The sequence below is a fragment of the Vitis vinifera genome, chromosome 14 (genome assembly GCF_030704535.1).
Source record: "Vitis vinifera cultivar Pinot Noir 40024 chromosome 14, ASM3070453v1".
Lineage (NCBI taxonomy): Eukaryota > Viridiplantae > Streptophyta > Magnoliopsida > Vitales > Vitaceae > Vitis > Vitis vinifera.
In genome coordinates, this window is record NC_081818.1 from 1,772,562 (window position 1) to 1,792,858 (window position 20,297).

General features: G+C 34.3%; 2 protein-coding genes across 2 annotated transcripts; both read right to left on the reverse strand.

The window, feature by feature from the left end:
* Positions 1–3,846: 3,846 nt before the first annotated feature.
* On the reverse strand, positions 3,847–5,943 carry LOC100240929 (stress-related protein). The gene is made up of 3 exons (XM_002283661.4): positions 5,626–5,943; positions 4,692–4,916; positions 3,847–4,477 (listed from the first exon to the last, which is right to left on the reverse strand). Exons 1-3 carry the CDS (start codon positions 5,668–5,670, stop codon positions 4,031–4,033), a joined length of 717 nt encoding a protein of 238 aa, XP_002283697.1. The 5' UTR covers positions 5,671–5,943; the 3' UTR covers positions 3,847–4,030.
* Positions 5,944–12,325: 6,382 nt separating this feature from the next.
* Positions 12,326–13,022, reverse strand: LOC100263186 (uncharacterized). The gene has a single exon (XM_002283673.5). It carries the CDS (start codon positions 12,863–12,865, stop codon positions 12,491–12,493), a length of 375 nt encoding a protein of 124 aa, XP_002283709.1. The 5' UTR covers positions 12,866–13,022; the 3' UTR covers positions 12,326–12,490.
* Between the last annotated feature and the right edge of the window lie 7,275 nt (positions 13,023–20,297).

The window sequence follows — 20,297 nt, forward strand, 5'->3', positions numbered from 1 at the left end:
GGATGGAGGTCAACAATATGCTGCTACCAAGGATGCAACTGAGGACGAGACGGGGGGTGCTTTCTCCGTCTCCCGCCACGAGCCGCCCAGGTGAGCTATCAAGGGATAGGAGTGCCCGTCCCTTCTCAACTCCCACTCTGAGATACCAGCCTAAGCCTAGGTCAAGAGGGCGTTAAGCACCTCACTATACCGATCATGGCTTCTGCACCTAAACACATCCCTTCTCTTAGGGCTTAGGTAGGGGATGCCCAAAGCTAGCCTCATTCTCATATCTCTTTACCAAAGCTTAAGCTTCCCTGTTTCGCCCAGTTCCTCGAGAATCTAAAGAATCGTTTGACTTTGAATGCCGAAACCCGTCACTTTGAAAGCAAGAAAGAAAGTCTCAAATTCAGGATCTTCCGCTGCACGGATTTCCTGGGAAACGAAGTCATAGGCACGTAAGTTCAGAGCCAGACCGACTACTCCAAGAGCACTCATCCATAAACCGGTTACTGGTACAAATAACATAAAAAAATGTAACCAACGTTTATTGGAAAAAGCAACCCCAAAGATTTGGGACCAAAAGCGGTTAGCGGTGACCATTGAATAAGTTTCTTCAGCTTGAGTTGGATTAAAAGCCCGGAATGTATTTGCACCATCACCATCTTCAAATAAAGTCTTTTCTACGGTAGCACCATGAATAGCGCATAGCAGAGCAGCGCCCAATACACCGGCAACTCCCATCGAAATGGGTTCAACGTCCAATTATGAAACCCTTGGAAAAAGAGGATGAATCGAAATATAGCTGCTACACCAAAACTAGGCGAAAAGAACCAACCAGACTGACCTAGTGGATAAATCAGGAATACAGAAACAAAAACAGCAATTGGAGCAGAGAATGCGATTGCATTATAAGTTCGCAAGCTTGGGTTGTTCAATAGAAAAAACTATGTAAGAAAGCCATAGGGTGTGTTTGGTTACAGTTTCATGTGTGATGGATAAGCTTATCTACTCATAAAGGAGGAAAAGAGGTGAAAAAGTGCACCTTTTGGAGGGTAAGTTTATTCCCTGAAAGCCAAACAACAGATAGCTATGATCCTGGATGGAGTCTATCTAGGACAGAGCCATGACTGCACCCAAACATCGCCAGAGTCCCAGACAAAGTAAAAAAGGGAGACAAGACACCAAAGGGCATTGATTTATAGAAGCATAGGAAGGGATAAAAGATGTTCTATAATAAATAATATAAGGCAATAACTATTACAATTGATTGCACGCCAACAGGTGATCCCATTTAACAAGAGTAGCGAGGTACCAGCTTGGGTACTGGATAAAGAAAGGTACAAGTCCTACAAGCAGCCAGAGATGGGAGTTCTTCCGATACAAACCATTTCCTTCGTTCCCCATACCGGAGGTAGCTTTATCTGCTTTGCCAAAGAAAAGATGCGGCTACTGTTTTCCCAAAGTCCTTTGTTGTAGAGGCGGAATCTCTTCAATCGTTTACGCCAGAAAGACTCTTTCTATTTTGCGTATATAAGGGAGACTGGTCTTTATCGTCTCACTCCAGCCCGTAGTCAATTAAAGTGCTTCTTTCTCTCTGGCAGTTCCGAATGGCTCATGCATAATTTTACATAATTTGAAAAAGCAACTGGGAGTAAGGAGAGTATGAATGGCCGTTAGTGTTTGGAGTTGCGGTGTGGAAGCTCTGGTTTTGGCGAAATAAATTGGTGTTTGATAATGACTTCGTATCGCCGAATGACGCCCAACGAGTGGCAGATTTGGATGGAGTCTCGCTTGGATGCTGGGGAGATCCATAGATCTGGATAGAGGCTCGCTCATCATATATAGAGGAAGAGTACGCGCGCATGAAATCACAGACTCAGTAACCGGGGAAGCTCTCAAGGCAAGGTAGCCCAACTTCTTTCGCACCGCTTTCACAGCCCAAGAGAGAGCTCAGCGAGGCGTATCATCTAAAGTAGGACTTTCATGCTAATTATAATATGTAATTGACAAGGCCTCTGTCTAAGCAGGAAAATCAGGAGTTTCCCATCTTAGGCAGGGTACCGCGAGAGACTTAAAACTATTCAATCTAAGCCATCTTTCTTTAGAAAAGAATCGACATCTTTCATTTTCCATCCACGAATGTTAATGCTTCGATATCAATTAATTTGGGGGCATAGCCCAGTTCTTATAACACATCTATGATACCAACAAGAACAACTTCATCTGGGACAGAAGCTGGAATTGGATCGATGAGTACCCTTCTTTTGCCGATGCGACCTCGCCGGAGACGGAGAATGAATTAGAAACCGATCCAAACCTTCTTTCCTCCCTTGCCAACTGCCCTTAAGAAAGGGGATTCCCCTGATTCGACTGAGATCTCGATCTCTTCTTTCTGCGAATGTGCCTGCGTCTGTTTATGTCCTTTTGGATAGAAATGTAGCTTCGTTCGGAACAATTGGCTTCGGGGATAAAAGGAATCTCTTGGTTAGGCGTCTGCCGATGCAGATGGAAATTCGTTAGAGGGACCGGTCGGCGAATCGGCTGGTTGGACTGATTTTTCTTGGTTATTCGGGAAACGTAATGCTAACAGTTCATAATCCAAGGGTAGGGGTGGTCCTACAAAGGAGCTAAAAAATAAGCTGCCTTTTTTGGGCTTCAAACTGAAACTCGAAATCTCTCTTCACTAGCTGTAACAGCAGACTTTTGGATTCAATTACGAGTTAGATCATATGGACAAGACGAGAATGACTCTACTAACAAAGAAGTGGAGGGCTTGCCTTTGTCTGCTGAATTGATGGATCTTTATAGCTTGGATAAAATAACTTTCTTGGCTTGACTGGCGCCTCTGGGTAAAGAGCTTGAAAGGGATCCTATTCGTTCGGCTGGGCTGCTGTAAATGGCTAAAAATGGCTTCCGATACTGCGCGGATTCCTACCATCGAAGTAAACTAGCCTGGCCCACCATGTAAACTTTCTCCATTCAATGGGCTTACCGGATTGAAGAGAGAGAACTGGAACAGATGCTAGTAATACTGGGACTGGACGGCTCTCGGGAGCTTGCTTATAGAAAGAAGATAGGCCGGTCAAACAAAAACAACGCGCAACGGGCTCTCCGCTCCTAGTCACTAAGTAGTGTTATTCTGTCCTCCGGGGGACTCCACCAAGAGGTTCTTTCTCTCACGTAATTTCGCCCGCCCGCTCCACTTCCGTGCCGGAGGAAATGGACTTCGAATTACTGTCCAATTGCCGAAGGGTCCGGCTTGAGAGTAGTAGTGATTTGATTTTCAGGCAATTTGAGTTCCCTTTTTTGCCAGGGGAGATCCTGTGACAGTCCTTTATGCAAATAGGTATTTTCCTTCATTGCGATTTGAGATCTTTAAGTCATAAGGTAAGCTCATCTTGTGGGCACATCACTTAGACTGCTAAAAACTTAAACTTTCAATCCAATTTCTTAGCACACCGACGCCTAAACAGGTTTGGTTTGCCTAGATAGGAAGTGCGCTTGCAGTGCTTCTAGTAACGATTTTGAAGTGCAATATCTTTCTGTTTCAGGGGTATGATTGCTTCTTTCTTCGGCTTAAAAGCTAGAGCTTGTGGTTCTTTACAACCTAATATTTAATACTATTAAGTATTAAGGTTCTATTTAGAATTAAGTAAAAAACAAACACAACCTTAGATGCTTGTTGGGTATACGTCATTCGCCCCAACCCTTGAATTGGGGACCATATCATCTTCTAGAGCAGAGGTGATAGGTGGCCAAATCCGCAGAATTGAAACCTAACTGGCTGGCAAGGAGAATCCTTTATAAAATTGGCAACCTTTTTGACATTTTCTAAGGAATAATAAAAGTCACAACACCACCGAGGAAAGGAAAAGCCTCACAGATATCGCATGGATTAAGCATACCAAGAGTATCAGGATACAAACGAAAGTATAAAGTAGAAGATTTTATCATTCACCAAAAAATAGAAGAAGAACCATAGAAAGTAACAACTATACTGTAAAATAACCATGTAACCTCAATGCACAAGAGCATCAGCTCTTAGAAATTAATGGCTCTGAACCTCGGCCCCAAACACTTTGGTGATCTTCTCAGTAGGAACCAATGGCAAGTATGTGGAGACCTTGTAACCTTTCTCTGCTGTGCTGAGTACTGTTTGATTATACCTCTCAGAACAGTAGGCAGCTGTTGGCACGACAACTTGAACCACCTGAGGGAAGAGGGGAAGCCGGTTGAGTGAGTGCCATGCGGACACAGCATAATGCTGAGCAACTGGTTCATATTTGGTGTAGAGGTCCTTGGCTGCAGGTTCACACTTTGTGTACGCTGACTTTGCTAGCCCAGAGGCAGTGTCCACAATACCTGAACGTTGAACTTCTGATGTCACAGCCCGAGCCACACTAGGAGCCTTCTGAGCAGCTGCGACGGCTTGGGATGACACCTGCTTAACCACAGGCGGCACTTGCTTTCCAAACTTGCTTACAGACTCATCCACCTACATTCATGACAATAATGTAAACATTTATGTGTGAGTCTTTAAATCTCAACAACAAGTCTCTTTTCTGGATTTCATTTCCACTGAATCAAATATGAAAATATCAATTTCTCAATATATGACGTTTTAACCATGAGCAATGTATTGGATTTGGATGGTATCCTCTACAGACCCCACAAGAGCAGAAGAATGGGTTCAAAAGAACGGTGCTCACCTTGCGATCGATGAACCTGAGTAGTTCAATGGGAACACCATGGAACTTGTCATATACGGGGGCCACAACAGTCTTAACCGTTCCCTCGACAGTCTGAACACCAGGCTTCAAAGGACCAGACCTCTCCTTGGCATATTCATAAAGGCTTGAGAAGCACAGCACAGCATGGAGGGTTGCAACTTGGACAAACTCAAGGTACTTGAGTCTCTGTTCCTCTTCTTTAGCCTTCAATCATGAATCAAAAAGATAATCAAATCAATCTTTGTTGCAAGAAAAGAAACATCTCTAAGAAATCACACAATATTGCTGGGAAAATGTAGAACAAGGAACCAAACTACATTTTAATATTAGGTTTTTTTTTTATCATTTCAATCTCCCAAAAAAGGGGTCAAAATCTAACCCAACTACAGCCAAAGAAATCATAATTTTATTAAATTCGATTGAGAGGAGGCCCCTGTTTTTTTAACATATCGTATAAATTATGGTTTTAATATGGAGTGGGAAAAATTATGTTTGAATAACTTTCTGCTCCAGATTGGTTTTTTGTATCAAAAATTTCAAACGTCCAAATTACAATCTTTTTCTCTTTTTCCTATTCCATTTCTCAGGAACCAAACAGGGAGTAGAGGTCAAAATTCCACTCATTCTGCCTTGAAATCGAACAAACAAAAGTATGTTAGTTCAAAATCTAACATACTTTCTCAATCCTCAACCCCAATTTCAAGTCCTCCCAATATGATCATAGCCATACAAATAAATCAACAAGGAAATCGAAACCCTAATTTTTCCATCACCGATCAAACAACACAAGAACATCGTAATCAACAACAAAGCAACAGAAACATCAAAGGCAATCTCCTCTTGAATCCTAAGTAAACAAACAGCGAGAACAAATAAAATAAAAGAAATAAATAAAAGGAAGAAAAAAAAATACCATCTCCTGTTGGGGGCCTTGGGGCATAGAATCCGATACGGCCATTTTAGAAAATTGGAAAAAGTAGTTGAAAGAAGAAGGCGATGGGAGAAATTGAAGACGTCTGCGTTAAAGAAACGGGACAAGAGAAAGCGCGCTGAAATTGTTGTTTGAGATGTACGTTGGACGAGGGGTTTTATAGGGTCATTGGAAGATTCTGGGGGCCGATCTAGACGGAGAATATAGACGAGGTGCGGTGTGAAAGCGTGTGGCTAGTGGCTACGCCTACGCGGCGTCGTTTTCGTGACTCTTCGCCGTTAAGTTATTGTGGTGCCGCCCAAGTTCTGTTATCTATCCCTACTATTTACCCAATATGCTAGTTTTTCACCTTTCTACCCTTCTTATTTTACTATAATTCTTTTTTATATTTAATAAATAATAATCATTATGCAAAAATTTTAGAAAAATACTTGGCTATGGTATTAATACCTATCATATAAAAATTTCGGATGAATTAGAATATGTAAAATGAGATCTAGGCCAATCGAACAAACAAAATGACACAAATAAATGGGATTAGGATACGGGATATTTATATGACGTTATTTGATTAAAGGATCGTAAAAATAAAACAAATACAAATAAATGAAACTAAGATACAAATGAAATATATACATGACATGATTTGATTGATAATATATATATATATATATATATATATATATAAAATGAGATCTAAATCATTGAATAATAGAACAAAGAGATATGATTAGGGTATGCGATAATTACATGACATTATTTGATTAAACGATCGTACAAATAAAAAAAACTACAAATAAATGGAATATATACGTGACATCATTTAAAAGATAATATTTTTTCCACGAATAAGTGCTTTTCTATTATAGTCAAATCAAAATTTTTATATTTAATAAATAAAAATTATGATATTAACACCATTTAATTGATTGTAGTAACATTTTTATTAATAGTGTTTTTATTAAAAATATTTTATAGAGAATCACTTAAAAGAAGTTTATATATATATAAATGTATAGTAATAAAAATTAATATTCAAAAAAAAATTTATAATGCCTCTAAAATAATCTATAAAATACTTTCTTTTATAGAAAGAAAAAAACACTTTTAAAATATTTGATAGAATTAAAGGAAGGTGATCCTCAAATAATCTCACTCTCTATTTTCAAAAAAGAAAGTATTTAGATCATGAAAAATGACGCGAATAAACATCAAAATGAATCTCAATACTTAAATGATCCTTTTTTTTTTAACAAAAATAATATACAATGAGAAATATTTAAAAATATATAAATTTCATATCTTTTATTCCCTATAATGAAAAAAAATAGGGGAGAAATACCACAAAATAAAGACAAGAGTTTAACACCCCTAACCCCCTCCCCTCCCTTTTTTTTTTTTCTTGAATCAATATTTGACCATCTCACTTAAAAAATAATTGGACTCAAGCCCATGACAAATTCTATATATATTATGCATTTTTTTTTGTTTTTTATTACTTTCATAAATAATTTTTTTTTCTCTAACAAACGAGAATAGGTCAAACATTTTATAACATTTAACATTACTATCACGGATGATCCATCCCAAATTAATAATAGTATTGATGAACCCTAACCCGCATTAAGCTAACTAGAAAAAGATCACGTTAATATTGTTATTGATATTAGTAAATAATGGTTTTTTGCATCTTTTATTACCTTTATTTCTTTATTATACAACAATAATTGAATGTGAAAAAACTTTTACATTTTGTCATTTTTAAAACATCTAATCATTGCTTATCATGAAAATAAATAGTAAAAAGTAAAAACAATAGTAATAGATATCACCATCATTCCATAAATTGAATTTAGATATCTATCAAATCATATCCTTGCTATAATTAAAAAAATGAAAAAATAATAATAATAATAAATAAATAAATAAATAAATCACAACAATATATTATCACCCGAGTATTTATTTATACTAGTTTATATCAAAATTTAGGGGAATTAATTTCACTCATCTTCTTCGTTGTTAAGATTAAATACATTTGAAGCTCATCAATTTGGAATTTTGTCTTAAATTTTTTTTGCTTTGAGTTAAATGAGAGGTGAATGAAATTAACTAATAAACACGATAATAGAAAAATCTAATGAGATTTTAAACTAATGATAAGAATTAGATGTGTTTAGTCCAAAATTTAGGAGTGAAATTAACCTAACCCAAACTTAAGAAAAAGGATCATGGGAGAGTTGATATGCTTTATCTCCATCAGTCAATTACTCCAAAGAATTCAATGCAAAATAGATGACTTCTAGATGAATTTATACCACATTTGCGTTTAGTCAGTTTTCTTCGTCTTGAAGGAAAATGGGGTTCATTTTCATAATTGATCTCTGCATCATTTTCAAGGGTTTGATACCCAACTCTACTAAGAAAAAGACTTGCTATGGTGCTCTACTTTTCTCTAGGTGGGGCCTAAAATTATGGATAATGGAAATCATCTCAACCACAAAACCCTAGTCTTTGGACAAGCTTATGACCAGTTTGAACTTGGTTAGGGTTTTAAATCCAAAATGCTCCAGTCCAGATTCAGAATTGTATACACCATCCAAACCAAAAGTCCAAACCCATCATAAGTGTGGGTCCGCATCCGTTTAGGCATAAGCCTCTTTCCCATCCGATTATAGATGAGCAGAGGGGTGTCCGAGTAGCGCCCATATTCATTGTCTAAGTAATAAATATTCTGAACCGTGACGATAAGATCAATTATGAGCACAAACATCTAACTTAAAGCCAGAAATAGTTATTCACAAGGCTAATTATTAGCATTTAAAGTAGTAAAAGAAGAATGTGATACATTACAACTCTATCAAAATAAAGAACCATCAAACATCGGAATTCAGATATAATAAAAAAGTAATAATTCGTTTATTATAAAAATTGACTTAAGTTTTGAAGGGATATATCCTAAAAAATCATTCAAACACACCTTATTGTAGAAATGTTCGTTGTTTGTTTGAAAAAAATTAGTCAAATAATACATTGTTTATCATGTACCAACAATAAAGAAGTCATTATGTCAATCAACTAAACCCATGTGTCAAGAATAAATAGTAATAATAATAATCATCATCGAGGAAGTAAGAAAAATATTGAATTTTCGGATGTTTATGACATGTTTGAAAAAACTTCTTAAGATTAATTTAAAGGTCAACTATAGTATTTAAAAGTATTTCCATAGAACTCTTAATTATTGATCTCATACTTTCCATTGTGATATTTGTGTTTTTAAGAAATTGAGAAATTCATGTTTTTCTCTCAACATGATAAGCAAGTTGTTATGTAAATAAATTTTTAACAAATATTGTAATTATTCTTATCTTTAATAAAAAAATATCTTTTAAATATAATTTTAAAACATAAAATTTGATCACACATAAGTACTAATTATCTATACTTCTAGTTATTCTTTTATTAAGCACAAAAGCTAAATATTTATAGCAATAATTATTTATATTCATGATTAGAGATGTAATTTTGATAGAGTGGCTTGACCAAACTCAACATTTAGGTGAATTTGGACCATTATTTTGAATTTTTAGGTTAAGTTTGGGTTAAGTTTTTTCAATTCAAATTCAATTTGGATTGAGCTTGAATTGAGGATTGAACAACTTGAAACTTAAGCTAAAACACAAATTTATATTTTTATTTATAATATATATTATCTTATATAATATAATAGTATTTTTAAAAAATTAAGAAAAATATCAAATTATAAAAATTCCATTTTCCATATAAATTTTGGTATAAATTTATAGAAAATATTTTTTAAAAATATTTATAAATGAATTTTGAATTATACAACTCAACAATCCAAATTTTAAAAAATAAAATTAAATATGAATTAATTTGGGTTGGGTTCAAACCTGCCATCAACTTGACTAACCCACCTAGGTTTTAGCTGCTTTCATTATTGTTTTGCATTTAAATCATATTGTATCAAATACCCTCGCACAATTTTAGACCCATGAAAAAAAAGAAGAAAAAAATGTAAGTAAAATATAAAAAAATTGATAAATATCCAATGAGTTTTGAATTATATAACTTAACAATCCAAACTTAACCCAAATTTAGAAAAATGAAAATAAATATGAATTAATTTGGGTTGGATTCAAATTAGCCATCAACTTGACCAACCCACGTAAGTTATAGTTGCTTTTATCATTGTTTTGCATTTAAATCATATCGTATCAAATACCCTCGTAGACACATGAAAAAAAAAAAAGAAAAAAATGTAATAAAATATAAAAAAATTGATAAAAATATAAATAATATGATTAAGCTTAAAATGGTGTCTTCTTTTTTATTGTGGAATAAATCAAATTATATATTTAAATTAAATGGCTGATATTAAAATCCGAGTACGGTAGCTTTTGGGTACAATAAAATTTTCCAAAAGATTGGTTGGACTTGATAAAAGTTATAACAACCCTCTCTATTCTTATTCATTAGTACCTACTAGAGACCCTTCATCTTACCAGGGAGCCAGCCTTGCTCTTGCCCGAGTGGTGACTTCTTTCACGAGTGAAATACTCGTTTCTTCCTTGCTATTCAAGTACAAACATGTCTCACACAACCACTTAATATTGCTTCACCAGGTTCTTGTGAAATGTTTTTAATCCCATCACTTAAATGCAATGTGTAGTATGCCAAAAATGTGGGAATTTTTTTTATGAATATCCACCCAAATGTTTCTTTTTAAATTGGACAAAAATATCCACCATACTTTTTATATTTCAATCCAAACATCCATAATTTAAAGTGTCAAAATAAATAAATAAATAAATAAAAGAGGGATATGGATATTTCTCATAATTATCATTCAAAATGTTTATATTTTATTAAAAAAATATTTTCTTGGAAAATTTTCATGATATTTTTCTCAATATTTCCCTTCTTTTTTTTTTTTATTTTTTTTTATCATATTGTGACATTTAAAAACCTAATAACTTTCTAAAATATCATAATTTTTTTATGGCTTCTTTACCACCCTCACCTTCATAGGGTGATAAATGATAATTATAAAATAATTTGAATTTATTATATACTTTATTTTAGAGATTTATGGATTATCTGACCTTACTAGTAGTTTTGATCATAATATTACTAATCAAAGGAAAAAGAAAAAAAGAAAGAAAGAAAGAAAGAAAATGTTTAGGGTCATAGTACATGAATAAGATGGAGAACTAATGATATTTGGGTGGAGTTGGCATGGGGAATCTAAGATGGGCCTTTACATAAAGTGGTGTTTGGCAGCACAGGGGACCACTGTTTTGCTTTCAAATTCATTTATGCATGGGTGTGATGGGTACATCATTTACCAACCAAACAGAGCTCCCAATTTCAAAAACATTTATATTATATACATTTGAATGAAATTTTCATAGATTTCATGTGAAGGCTTTGAATGGAAAATAAAAAAAGGGGAATGAGGAATGGAAAAGTGGACCAATTTCATGATCTGGTGGGTGGATCATATCCACTGACTTTGATTGCCCTATTCCCATGATAATGACTTCATTTCTCCTGTTCTTTTATTTTTCACCTTCCATTTTGGTGAACTTTCTTTTCCATCTCAATCGTTCCACAATCAAACATCATAGCTTATTAGAAGATAAGAAAGAATGTGTTTGGTAGAGTGGAAAATGGAAAAATTAATAATACTAATTATGAGGTAGAAAGAATAAATGTGTTTGGCACACGAGAATAACAACATGAAAAAAAAATGAAAATAGAGAGAAATCACAATACAAAAAATAAGAATAAAATTTGAATTTACTTTCTTTTCCATCAAGATGGGTAATATCAGACATCATTGTGGTTAGTGTTGGATAGATCTTAGATTTTGTTTGGGGTTGAAGCAAAGAACAAGGACCAAAAAACACTAAGATTAGAAGAAAAGCTTGAGACCTTTTCTCTACTTTATACAGAATTAAAAAAATAAAAAATAAAAAATAAAATGCATAGAACTTTATAGCACAAACAAAAGTGGGTTGATAGGATAATATGTTGACAGTAGAGTTTCAGAAACCATTTTTGGAAATATTTTGCTTATAGAAAATATTGATAACATTTGCAATTGACTGACAACATTTCAAAAGAATGAATTATTTCTACACCTTCTCATTTAGCAGCAGAAACCAAGTCCAATTAATGATCCAACAATATCATATTTTCATTTCAATGAACTCATTTTTTCCTATTAAAATTCATTTGAAATTTCTTTTTAAATATTCATTTTTCCTCTTTTTTTGGGCACACGTGCAAAAGATTTGGTGGTAGCCTCAATTATTTATATGTTTCCCCTTTTTAAATTGCTTTCTCCTTTCTTGATGTTTCAAATCATTCATGAGCTGTGAATGAGCTGTGACTCCAAGAATATAATTCCATTCTTTTTTTTCTCTTTCTCCTTTTCCCACAATTTCTTTTTGCTTGTTTTCTTTTTCCGTGAAAACATGGCAAAAGCGAGCGATCAAACAGTCAAATTCGAACCCAAAGTCCACCCCCAAAACTCAATCAATTGCCAAAAAGGTCAAAATAGTGAATTATTTCCCCTTTTTTTCAAAAGAAAGAGAAGAAAAAACAAAGATTGTGTTGTGCATTAGGGAAAACAAAAATTGAGAGATAATAATGAAAGCAAGATACAATAATAATTATAACAACAATTTCGTGATTGAATAACAAACACAGCCATCAATCTCTCTCCTTTTTCCATGTATAGAACAGCACAAACACATTACAGAAAAAAAAATAAAAATAAAAATAAAATGGAGAAAAAATGGAGGTGAAGAGGAGACTAACTTCTGCAGCGAGTAATGGTGCTGCAACCACGGTTGTACGGATTTGCCTGAGCACCAGGCTGACAATTGTAGTAGGAAGCGCCACGTCGAGAGCACGGCACACTGTTCCTCTGAAGCGCACCGTAGCTGATGTACTTGCTAGTCGCTAGGATGCGCCGGTTGATTTCCGAGTCCATCGCGAACTCTGAGGTCAGGCCGAACTCGTCTTCTCCGCCGGCGAGCGCCAGGCACTCGGCTACAGTTCCCTTGCAGACGGATCTCGTCGGAATCCAGCTGAGGTTGTCCGCAGTGGAATCAACGGCGGTGACTGCGGAGGCGGCGATGAGGAAGGCGGCGGCACAGATCGCGAGGAGGCCGACGGAGTTTGCCATCGTCGGTGGCAGCTGTTTCTCTCTCTAGAATGTCTCTCTCTCTAGCCTTTGCGTTCTTGGCGTGATCGCCTCTGATTCCCTCACTGAAGACGAGAGAAAGGGCCTTTCGTGGTATGTTATAAGTATACAGTTCTTAATGAAATAACACTACTTTTCTCTTTATTTACGGTATTGCCACTGAACGAATAAATGGTCCTAGATTTGGGTAAAATTATTTTTGCCTTCTTTCCCGACGCACACCTAAAAGGATAAAACAGAGGTTGTTCGATGATAAAGACATATGAAAATTGAATAATAATAATAATAATAATGTTTTTTTTTTTTTTTTTGTCAAAAGCAGTATTTTTTTCTTCAACCAATTTGAAAATATTTTTAAAAATAATTTTATTTGTACTACATTTTTAATCATTCTCGGTATGCAATTAGTTTTCAAAACAATTTAAAGAATAAAAATAACGGAAACTATTTTTATTAAAAAAATTATCAAATATGTTTTTATTCTTAAAAAACATTTCATAAATACCGTTAACATAAATTTAAAAAATATCAAAATATTTAATATCCATTTAAATACATTTTTTGAATTTTAAGTTCATTTTACAATAATTCTAATAGTATGTTTGATAATAATTTTTAAAAGTATTTTTAACCTTTCTCATGAAAATTTTTTATTTTTAAAATATTAAAAAAATTTAAAACATTTTCAAAAATCGTATTATAAGAATTTTTTTATCTTAAAAATTATTTTTTTAAAAAAAATGGGTGGCATCCCAAGATGTGCTCCACCCCATCGTGGTTTCGGGGTACAAAATTTAGGAAGTATTTCTAAAAACACTTTATAAGTGATTGTTTCAAAAATACTTTTAAAAAAAAACTTTAATAAAAAAAACCTTAAATAAAAACACTATCATGTTATAAATTTATTTGAAATTCAGTTTCAAAATTTTAAAAGTTAAAAATGATAAAACAATTAACATCTTAAATTTTTTAAATAATTTTAGAAGATATTAGTTTTTAAAGGTTATTGTTTCGTTTTTAATAAAAGTTACCATTATTTTTAATCTTAAAAATACATAAAAATAAAAATAAAAATAAATTGGGGATTGCAAAAGAGGGAAGAGATGGGGATGGCAAGATAGTAATTAAAACGACAAGGAAGGGTATAAGTAGGTGAGTAGTTGACATGGGTTTGGAAAGGGAGCAAGTGGAAAAGAATAGAAAAGAGAGAAAGAGAGCATCTAGGGTTAATTGGCTAAGAAGTACTCGGCCATTCCCTAAGACCGTCCAAAGAATCTGTTAACCTAAACACGCAGTTTCTCTCCCTCCTTCCTCCCCCTTCCCACTTCCGTTACCGTCACTTTCTCAGCGCAGCCGACATATTTCATTTCTTCTCATTCCATGCTTAAGGCTGTGTTTGTCATGCAGGAAGGGTAAGAAAAAATCACCAATTTTTTACATTGTTTAATAATTTATTAAAAAAATTTATAAATTAAATTAAATTGTTGAAAAATAAAAATTAAGTCATCCGAAAATATTGACTTATTTTTATTTTTTTTAAATGTGTTTTAAAAATGAGTTTAAAACTTATTTAATCTCATTAAATTAACAATTAAGAGATGCTGAGCCACTCAAAATAAATTTATTCACGTGACTTTTTCAATCACTCGCCAGCTCAACGCGCTTCTGTTAACAATTAACATCCCCAACGGCTACAATTATAATTTTGAAAAATAAACTTAACGGAGCGTCAAACGACGTTTATTTAGTCGTTACGTGTTTGCGACGGCTCTTTAAAAAAATTGCTGGGACCCATTAACAGATCGTTATGGCGGTGTTTGCGCGTCCCCAAAACTAACCTCGTCACGACAGCTGTTCGTTGAAAATATATAATATTTTTTATTTTATTTTCGCAGGAAAAACATTCTCGGGAAAGTGACGAAAATATTAAATTTTGTGTTAGAGAAGAAATCAATTTTTCGAAACAATTCTTAAACATAATACTTCCTTATTTTTAAAAATAAATAAATTTTGAAATATTTGTTTAAAAGGGCATAAATTTGGAAATATTTGTTTAAAAGTGGTGAAATAATTTCTAAATTATGAATCTAATCATTTTTATGTTTTTTGTAATCTATTTTTTTTATATATAAATATTATTTACCATTTCAAGTATTTATATATAAGTTTTAAAAGAGAGAATTACTTTTATAAGAAAATAATAAGGATATTTTTGTCCAAATAAAACTAAAAAAATAATATAATGTCAAATTTTAAAAATTAGGTTTTCAAAAACCATTTTAATTAAATAACCCATAAATATTTATCTATGTTGTAAATGAAAAGTAATGAATGACCACATTGATGGCCATTATGAACTCCATTTACTCATCTTTAAGATGAGTAATGGGAGTTCATATTATGAAGCCTATAAAAGGCTTCTTACCCCCTATGTTAAAGCATCCCAAGAAAAGAAAGAAACCTCTTCCTCTCATTCTCTCTCTCTCTCTTTCTTTCACTTTCTCGATTCTCTTTTTTGATTCTTTCTTCCATATTATATATTAAAGTAAGATATATTTTATCTCTACTACTTTGATTTGCATTATATTTGTCCTTGTTTTACAACACGTTATCAGCACGAATTGCTCTGAAGATAATTCTCGTATCTTAAACTTGAAGTTATTTATATAGAATAAAATTTTACATATTTATATTATTGTTGATTTGTTTTGTTACATATTGTTAAAAGTTATAAACAAATTATTTGATTTTGTTTATAATCAAAGTTATACCAATGCTATTAAGTTATTATAACTGATTTTAATAATATTGTTTTGTCATATATATATATGAAGTTATTTGACAATGTCGAATATCACAAAACTCGAATTTGTGGCACTTGACATTTCGGGAAAGAACTATCTATCTTGGATCCTTGATACTGAATTACATCTTGATGCAATGAACCTTGGAGCTATGATCAAACAAGGAAATCAAGCATCCCTGCAGGATCGCGCAAAAGCATTGATTTTCCTTTGCCATCACCTCCATGAAGGTTTAAAAAATGAGTATCCTACGGTAAAGGACTCTTTTACTCTATAGAGTAATTTGAAGGAAAGATATGACCACCAGAAAACTGTGATTCTCCCAAAAGCTCGATATGATTGGATGCACCTAAAGTTGCAAGATTTTAAAATTGTTAGTGAATACAACTCTGCACTTTTCAAAATCAGCTCTCAATTAAAGCTGTGTGGAGAAAAAATCATAGAGGAAGACATGTTAGAGAAAAATTTTATTACGTTTCATGCCTCAAATGTGCTCCTGCAGCAGCAATATCGAGAGCGTAGATTTATAAAATATTCTGAATTAATATCATGTCTTCTTGTTGCTGAACAAAATAATGAGCTTTTGATGAGAAATCACCAGTCTCGTCCAACTGGATCTGAACCATTCCCTGAAGTGAATGCAATATCGTCCCAAACTCGTGGACATGGACGTGGACGTGGACGTGGACGAGGACGAGGACGTGGTCGTGGTCATGGAAGAAATCCCCGATACCATGGTTCTTATAGTAATAATTCTCAGAAAATGAAAGCCTTATTGCACCACTAGAAGTAGAACAATACTGAGACAATACAAGAAAATGGGAAGCGTTTACAAGATAAACCTCCTAAGAACCATGAGAATAATTGTTATAGATGTGGTATGAAGGGGCATTGGTCGCGTACCTGTCGTACGCCCAAACATTTGGTCGACCTTTACCAAGCATCAATAAAAGCTAAAGGAAAAGAGATAGAAATGAACTTTACCGATGGTGATGGATTGGACCTAACCTACTATGACATTGATTTCTTTGGAGGTCCCAATGAAAAAGCAGACATAAATGATGAAAAAATTAACATTAATTGATGTTACTTTGTATTTAAAATAATATATTATTATGTCTTATATTTACATCTGATTTACTTTGTTATTTACATTATGCCTTGTTTTTTTGTTATATCTGAAATCTATGTGTTATTTGGTCTCAAGATGAATGAGGATGATGTATGTCTCGCAGATTGTGCGACCACGCACACAATTCTTCGAGATAAAAGATATTTCCTCGAATTGACATTAATAAAAGCTAATGTGAGTATCATATCTGGTACTACAAACTTAGTTGAAGGCTCTGGAAGAGCAAACATAACATTGCCAAATGGAACTAGATTCCATATAAATGACGCGTTATATTCTAGCAAATCCAGAAGAAATTTGCTCAGTTTTAAAGATATCCGCAGAAATGGATATCATATTGAAACTATGAATGAAGATAATGTAGAATATTTTTATATTACTTCCATTATATCGGGCCAGAAGCTTATAATGGAAAAACTCCCAGCTTTTTCCTCTAGGTTGTATCATACAACTATAAAGCCTATTGAATCATATGTTGTCGTGAACCAGAAGTTCAACGACCCAAAAGTTTTTGTCATTTGGCATGACAGGCTAGGTCACCTAGGGTCTTCAATGATGCATCAAATAATCGAACACTCACATGGGCATCCACTAAAGAACCAGAAGATTCTTTCGCCCAATGAATACTCATGTGCTGCCTGCTCACAAGGTAAATTGATAATCAAACCATCTTTTGCTAAAGTCATATACGAGTCACCAATCTTTTTAGAAAGAATACATGGGGACATATGTGGGCCTATCCATCCACCATGTGGACCATTCCGTTATTTTATGATCTTAATAGATGCTTCTACTAGGTGGTCACATGTTTGTCTCCTTTCTACACGTAACGTAGCCTTTGCTAGACTCCTTGCACAAATAATCAGATTACGAGCACAATTTCCAGATTATCCAATTAAGACAATACGTTTTGATAATGCTAGCGAATTTACTTCTCAAACATTCATTGACTATTGCATGTCAGTAGGGATAAATATTGAGCATCCTGTTGCTCATACTCATACCCAGAATGGTTTAGCAGAATCCTTCATCAAACGTTTCCAATTAATAGCTCGACCATTACTAATGAAAACCAAATTACCTACTTCCGCCTGGGGACATGCTATTATGCATGCTACAGCTTTAAAGATTCTTTCGCCCAATGAATACTCATGTGTTGCCTGCTCACAAGGTAAATTGATAATCAAACCATCTTTTGCTAAAGTCATATATGAGTCACCAATCTTTTTAGAAAGAATACATGGGGACATATGTGGGCCTATCCATCCACCATGTGGACCATTCCGTTATTTTATGATCTTAATAGATGCTTCTACTAGGTGGTCACATGTTTGTCTCCTTTCTACACATAACGTAGCCTTTGCTTGACTCCTTGCACAAATAATCAGATTACGAGCACAATTTCCAGATTATCCAATTAAGACAATACGTTTTGATAATGCTAGCGAATTTACTTCTCAAACATTCATTGACTATTGCATGTCAGTAGGGATAAATATTGAGCATCCTGTTGCTCATACTCATACCCAGAATGGTTTAGCAGAATCCTTCATCAAACGTTTCCAATTAATAGCTCGACCATTACTAATGAAAACCAAATTACCTACTTCCGCCTGGGGACATGCTATTATGCATGCTGCAGCTTTAGTCCGTATTCGACCTACAACTTACCATGAATACTCCCCTTCACAACTTGTGCTTGGAAAACAACCAAATATCTCTCACTTACGAATCTTTGGTTGTGCAGTATATGTACCAATTGCACCTACACAACGCACTAAAATGGGTCCCCAACGAAGACTTGGGGTTTATGTAGGTTTTGATTCTCCATCTATCATAAAATATCTTGAACCTTTGACAGACGATGTTTTTACAGCCCGCTTTGCGGATTGTCATTTTAATGAGAGTGTTTTCCCATCATTAGGGAGAGAAAAGTCGATTCTTGAAGAACGACGAGAAATTAATTGGAAGACATCTACTATGACCCATCTTGATCCTCGTACAAATCAATGTGAACTAGAAGTTCAAAGGATCATTCATTTGCAAAATCTTGCAAATCAATTACCAGATGCATTCATTGATACAAAGAAAGTGACAAAGTCACATATCCCGACTACAAATACTCCAGCACGGATTGATGTCCCTGTAGGACAGTTAACAAATGAATCTAAGATACGCCTGAAGCGTGGTAGACCTATCGGCTCAAAGGATGTAACTCCCAGGAAGAGGAGAACCCAAGAAAAACTTGGCACTTTAGAAGAGACCATCAAAATGACTGATCAATTTAAAATTGATAAATTTATAGCCCTAGAAGAGGCACAAATAATGCAGAAAACCCTTGAAGAGGCATATATTGAACAAGAAGCCCCTGAAGAGGCACAGGTACCTGAAAATTGTGAGATCTCAGTAAGTTATATACAAACGGGAGAAAAATGGGATCGAAATAATATTGTTATTAACAATATTTTTGCTTTCCAAGTGGCCTCTGATATCATAAGAAATGATGAAGATCCCGAACCACGAAATGTGGAAGAATGTCGACATAGAAATGATTGGCCAAAATGGAAAGAAGCTATACAGGCAGACTTAAACTCATTAACAAAACGAGAAGTTTTTGGACTTGTAGTCCAAACACTTGAAGATGTAAAGCCTGTTGGGTACAAATGGGTATTTGTACGAAAGCGCAATGAGAATAATGAGATCATAAGATATAAAGTGTGATTAGTAGCACAAGGTTTCTCTTAGAGACCTGGTATTGACTACGAGGAAACATATTCTCCCGTCATGGACGCAATCACATTTCGTTTCTTAATTAGTTTGGCAGTCTCAAAAGGACTGGATATGCGTCTCATGGATGTTATTACAGCATATTTATACGGATCCATGGATAATGATATATACATGAAAATCCCCGAAGGATTTAAATTGTCTGATGCAAATAATACAAAGCCTCGTAGCATGTACTCAATCAAGTTACAACGATCCTTGTATGGATTAAAGCAATCTGGATGCATGTGGTATAATCGCCTTAGCGAATACTTGCTAAAAGAAGGGTATGTGAATAACCCTATATGCCCATGCATCTTCATTAAGAAATCAAAAACCGGATTTGCAATTATTGCAGTGTATGTTGATGACTTAAATCTTGTTGGAACTCCTGAAGAGCTCACAAGAACAACAAATTACTTGAAAAAGGAATTTTAGATGAAAGATCTTGGAAAAACAAAATTTTCTCTCGACCTGCAGATCGAGCATTTTCCAAATGGAGTTTTAGTACATCAATTAACATACATTAAGAAAGTTTTGAAGCGTTTTTATATGGATGAAGCGCATCCTTTAAGTTCTCCAATGGTTGCCTGATCACTTGATGTGAAAAAAGACTCATTTCGTCCTTGCGAAAAGGATGAAGAGTTACTTGGTCCTGAAGTACCATATCTTAGTGCTATTGGTGCACTTATGTATTTTGCCAATTGTACAC

Excerpts from the sequence above, each read along its gene's own strand:
- LOC100263186 (XM_002283673.5), bottom strand. The coding sequence starts at position 12,865 with ATGGCAAACTCCGTCGGCCTCCTCGCGATCTGTGCCGCCGCCTTCCTC.
- LOC100240929 (XM_002283661.4), bottom strand. The coding sequence starts at position 5,670 with ATGGCCGTATCGGATTCTATGCCCCAAGGCCCCCAACAGGAGATG. Across the intron at positions 4,917-5,625 it reads AAGGCCCCCAACAGGAGATG|GCTAAAGAAGAGGAACAGAG; the intron begins GTATTTTTTTTT and ends TCATGATTGAAG. Across the intron at positions 4,478-4,691 it reads TCAGGTTCATCGATCGCAAG|GTGGATGAGTCTGTAAGCAA; the intron begins GTGAGCACCGTT and ends TCATGAATGTAG.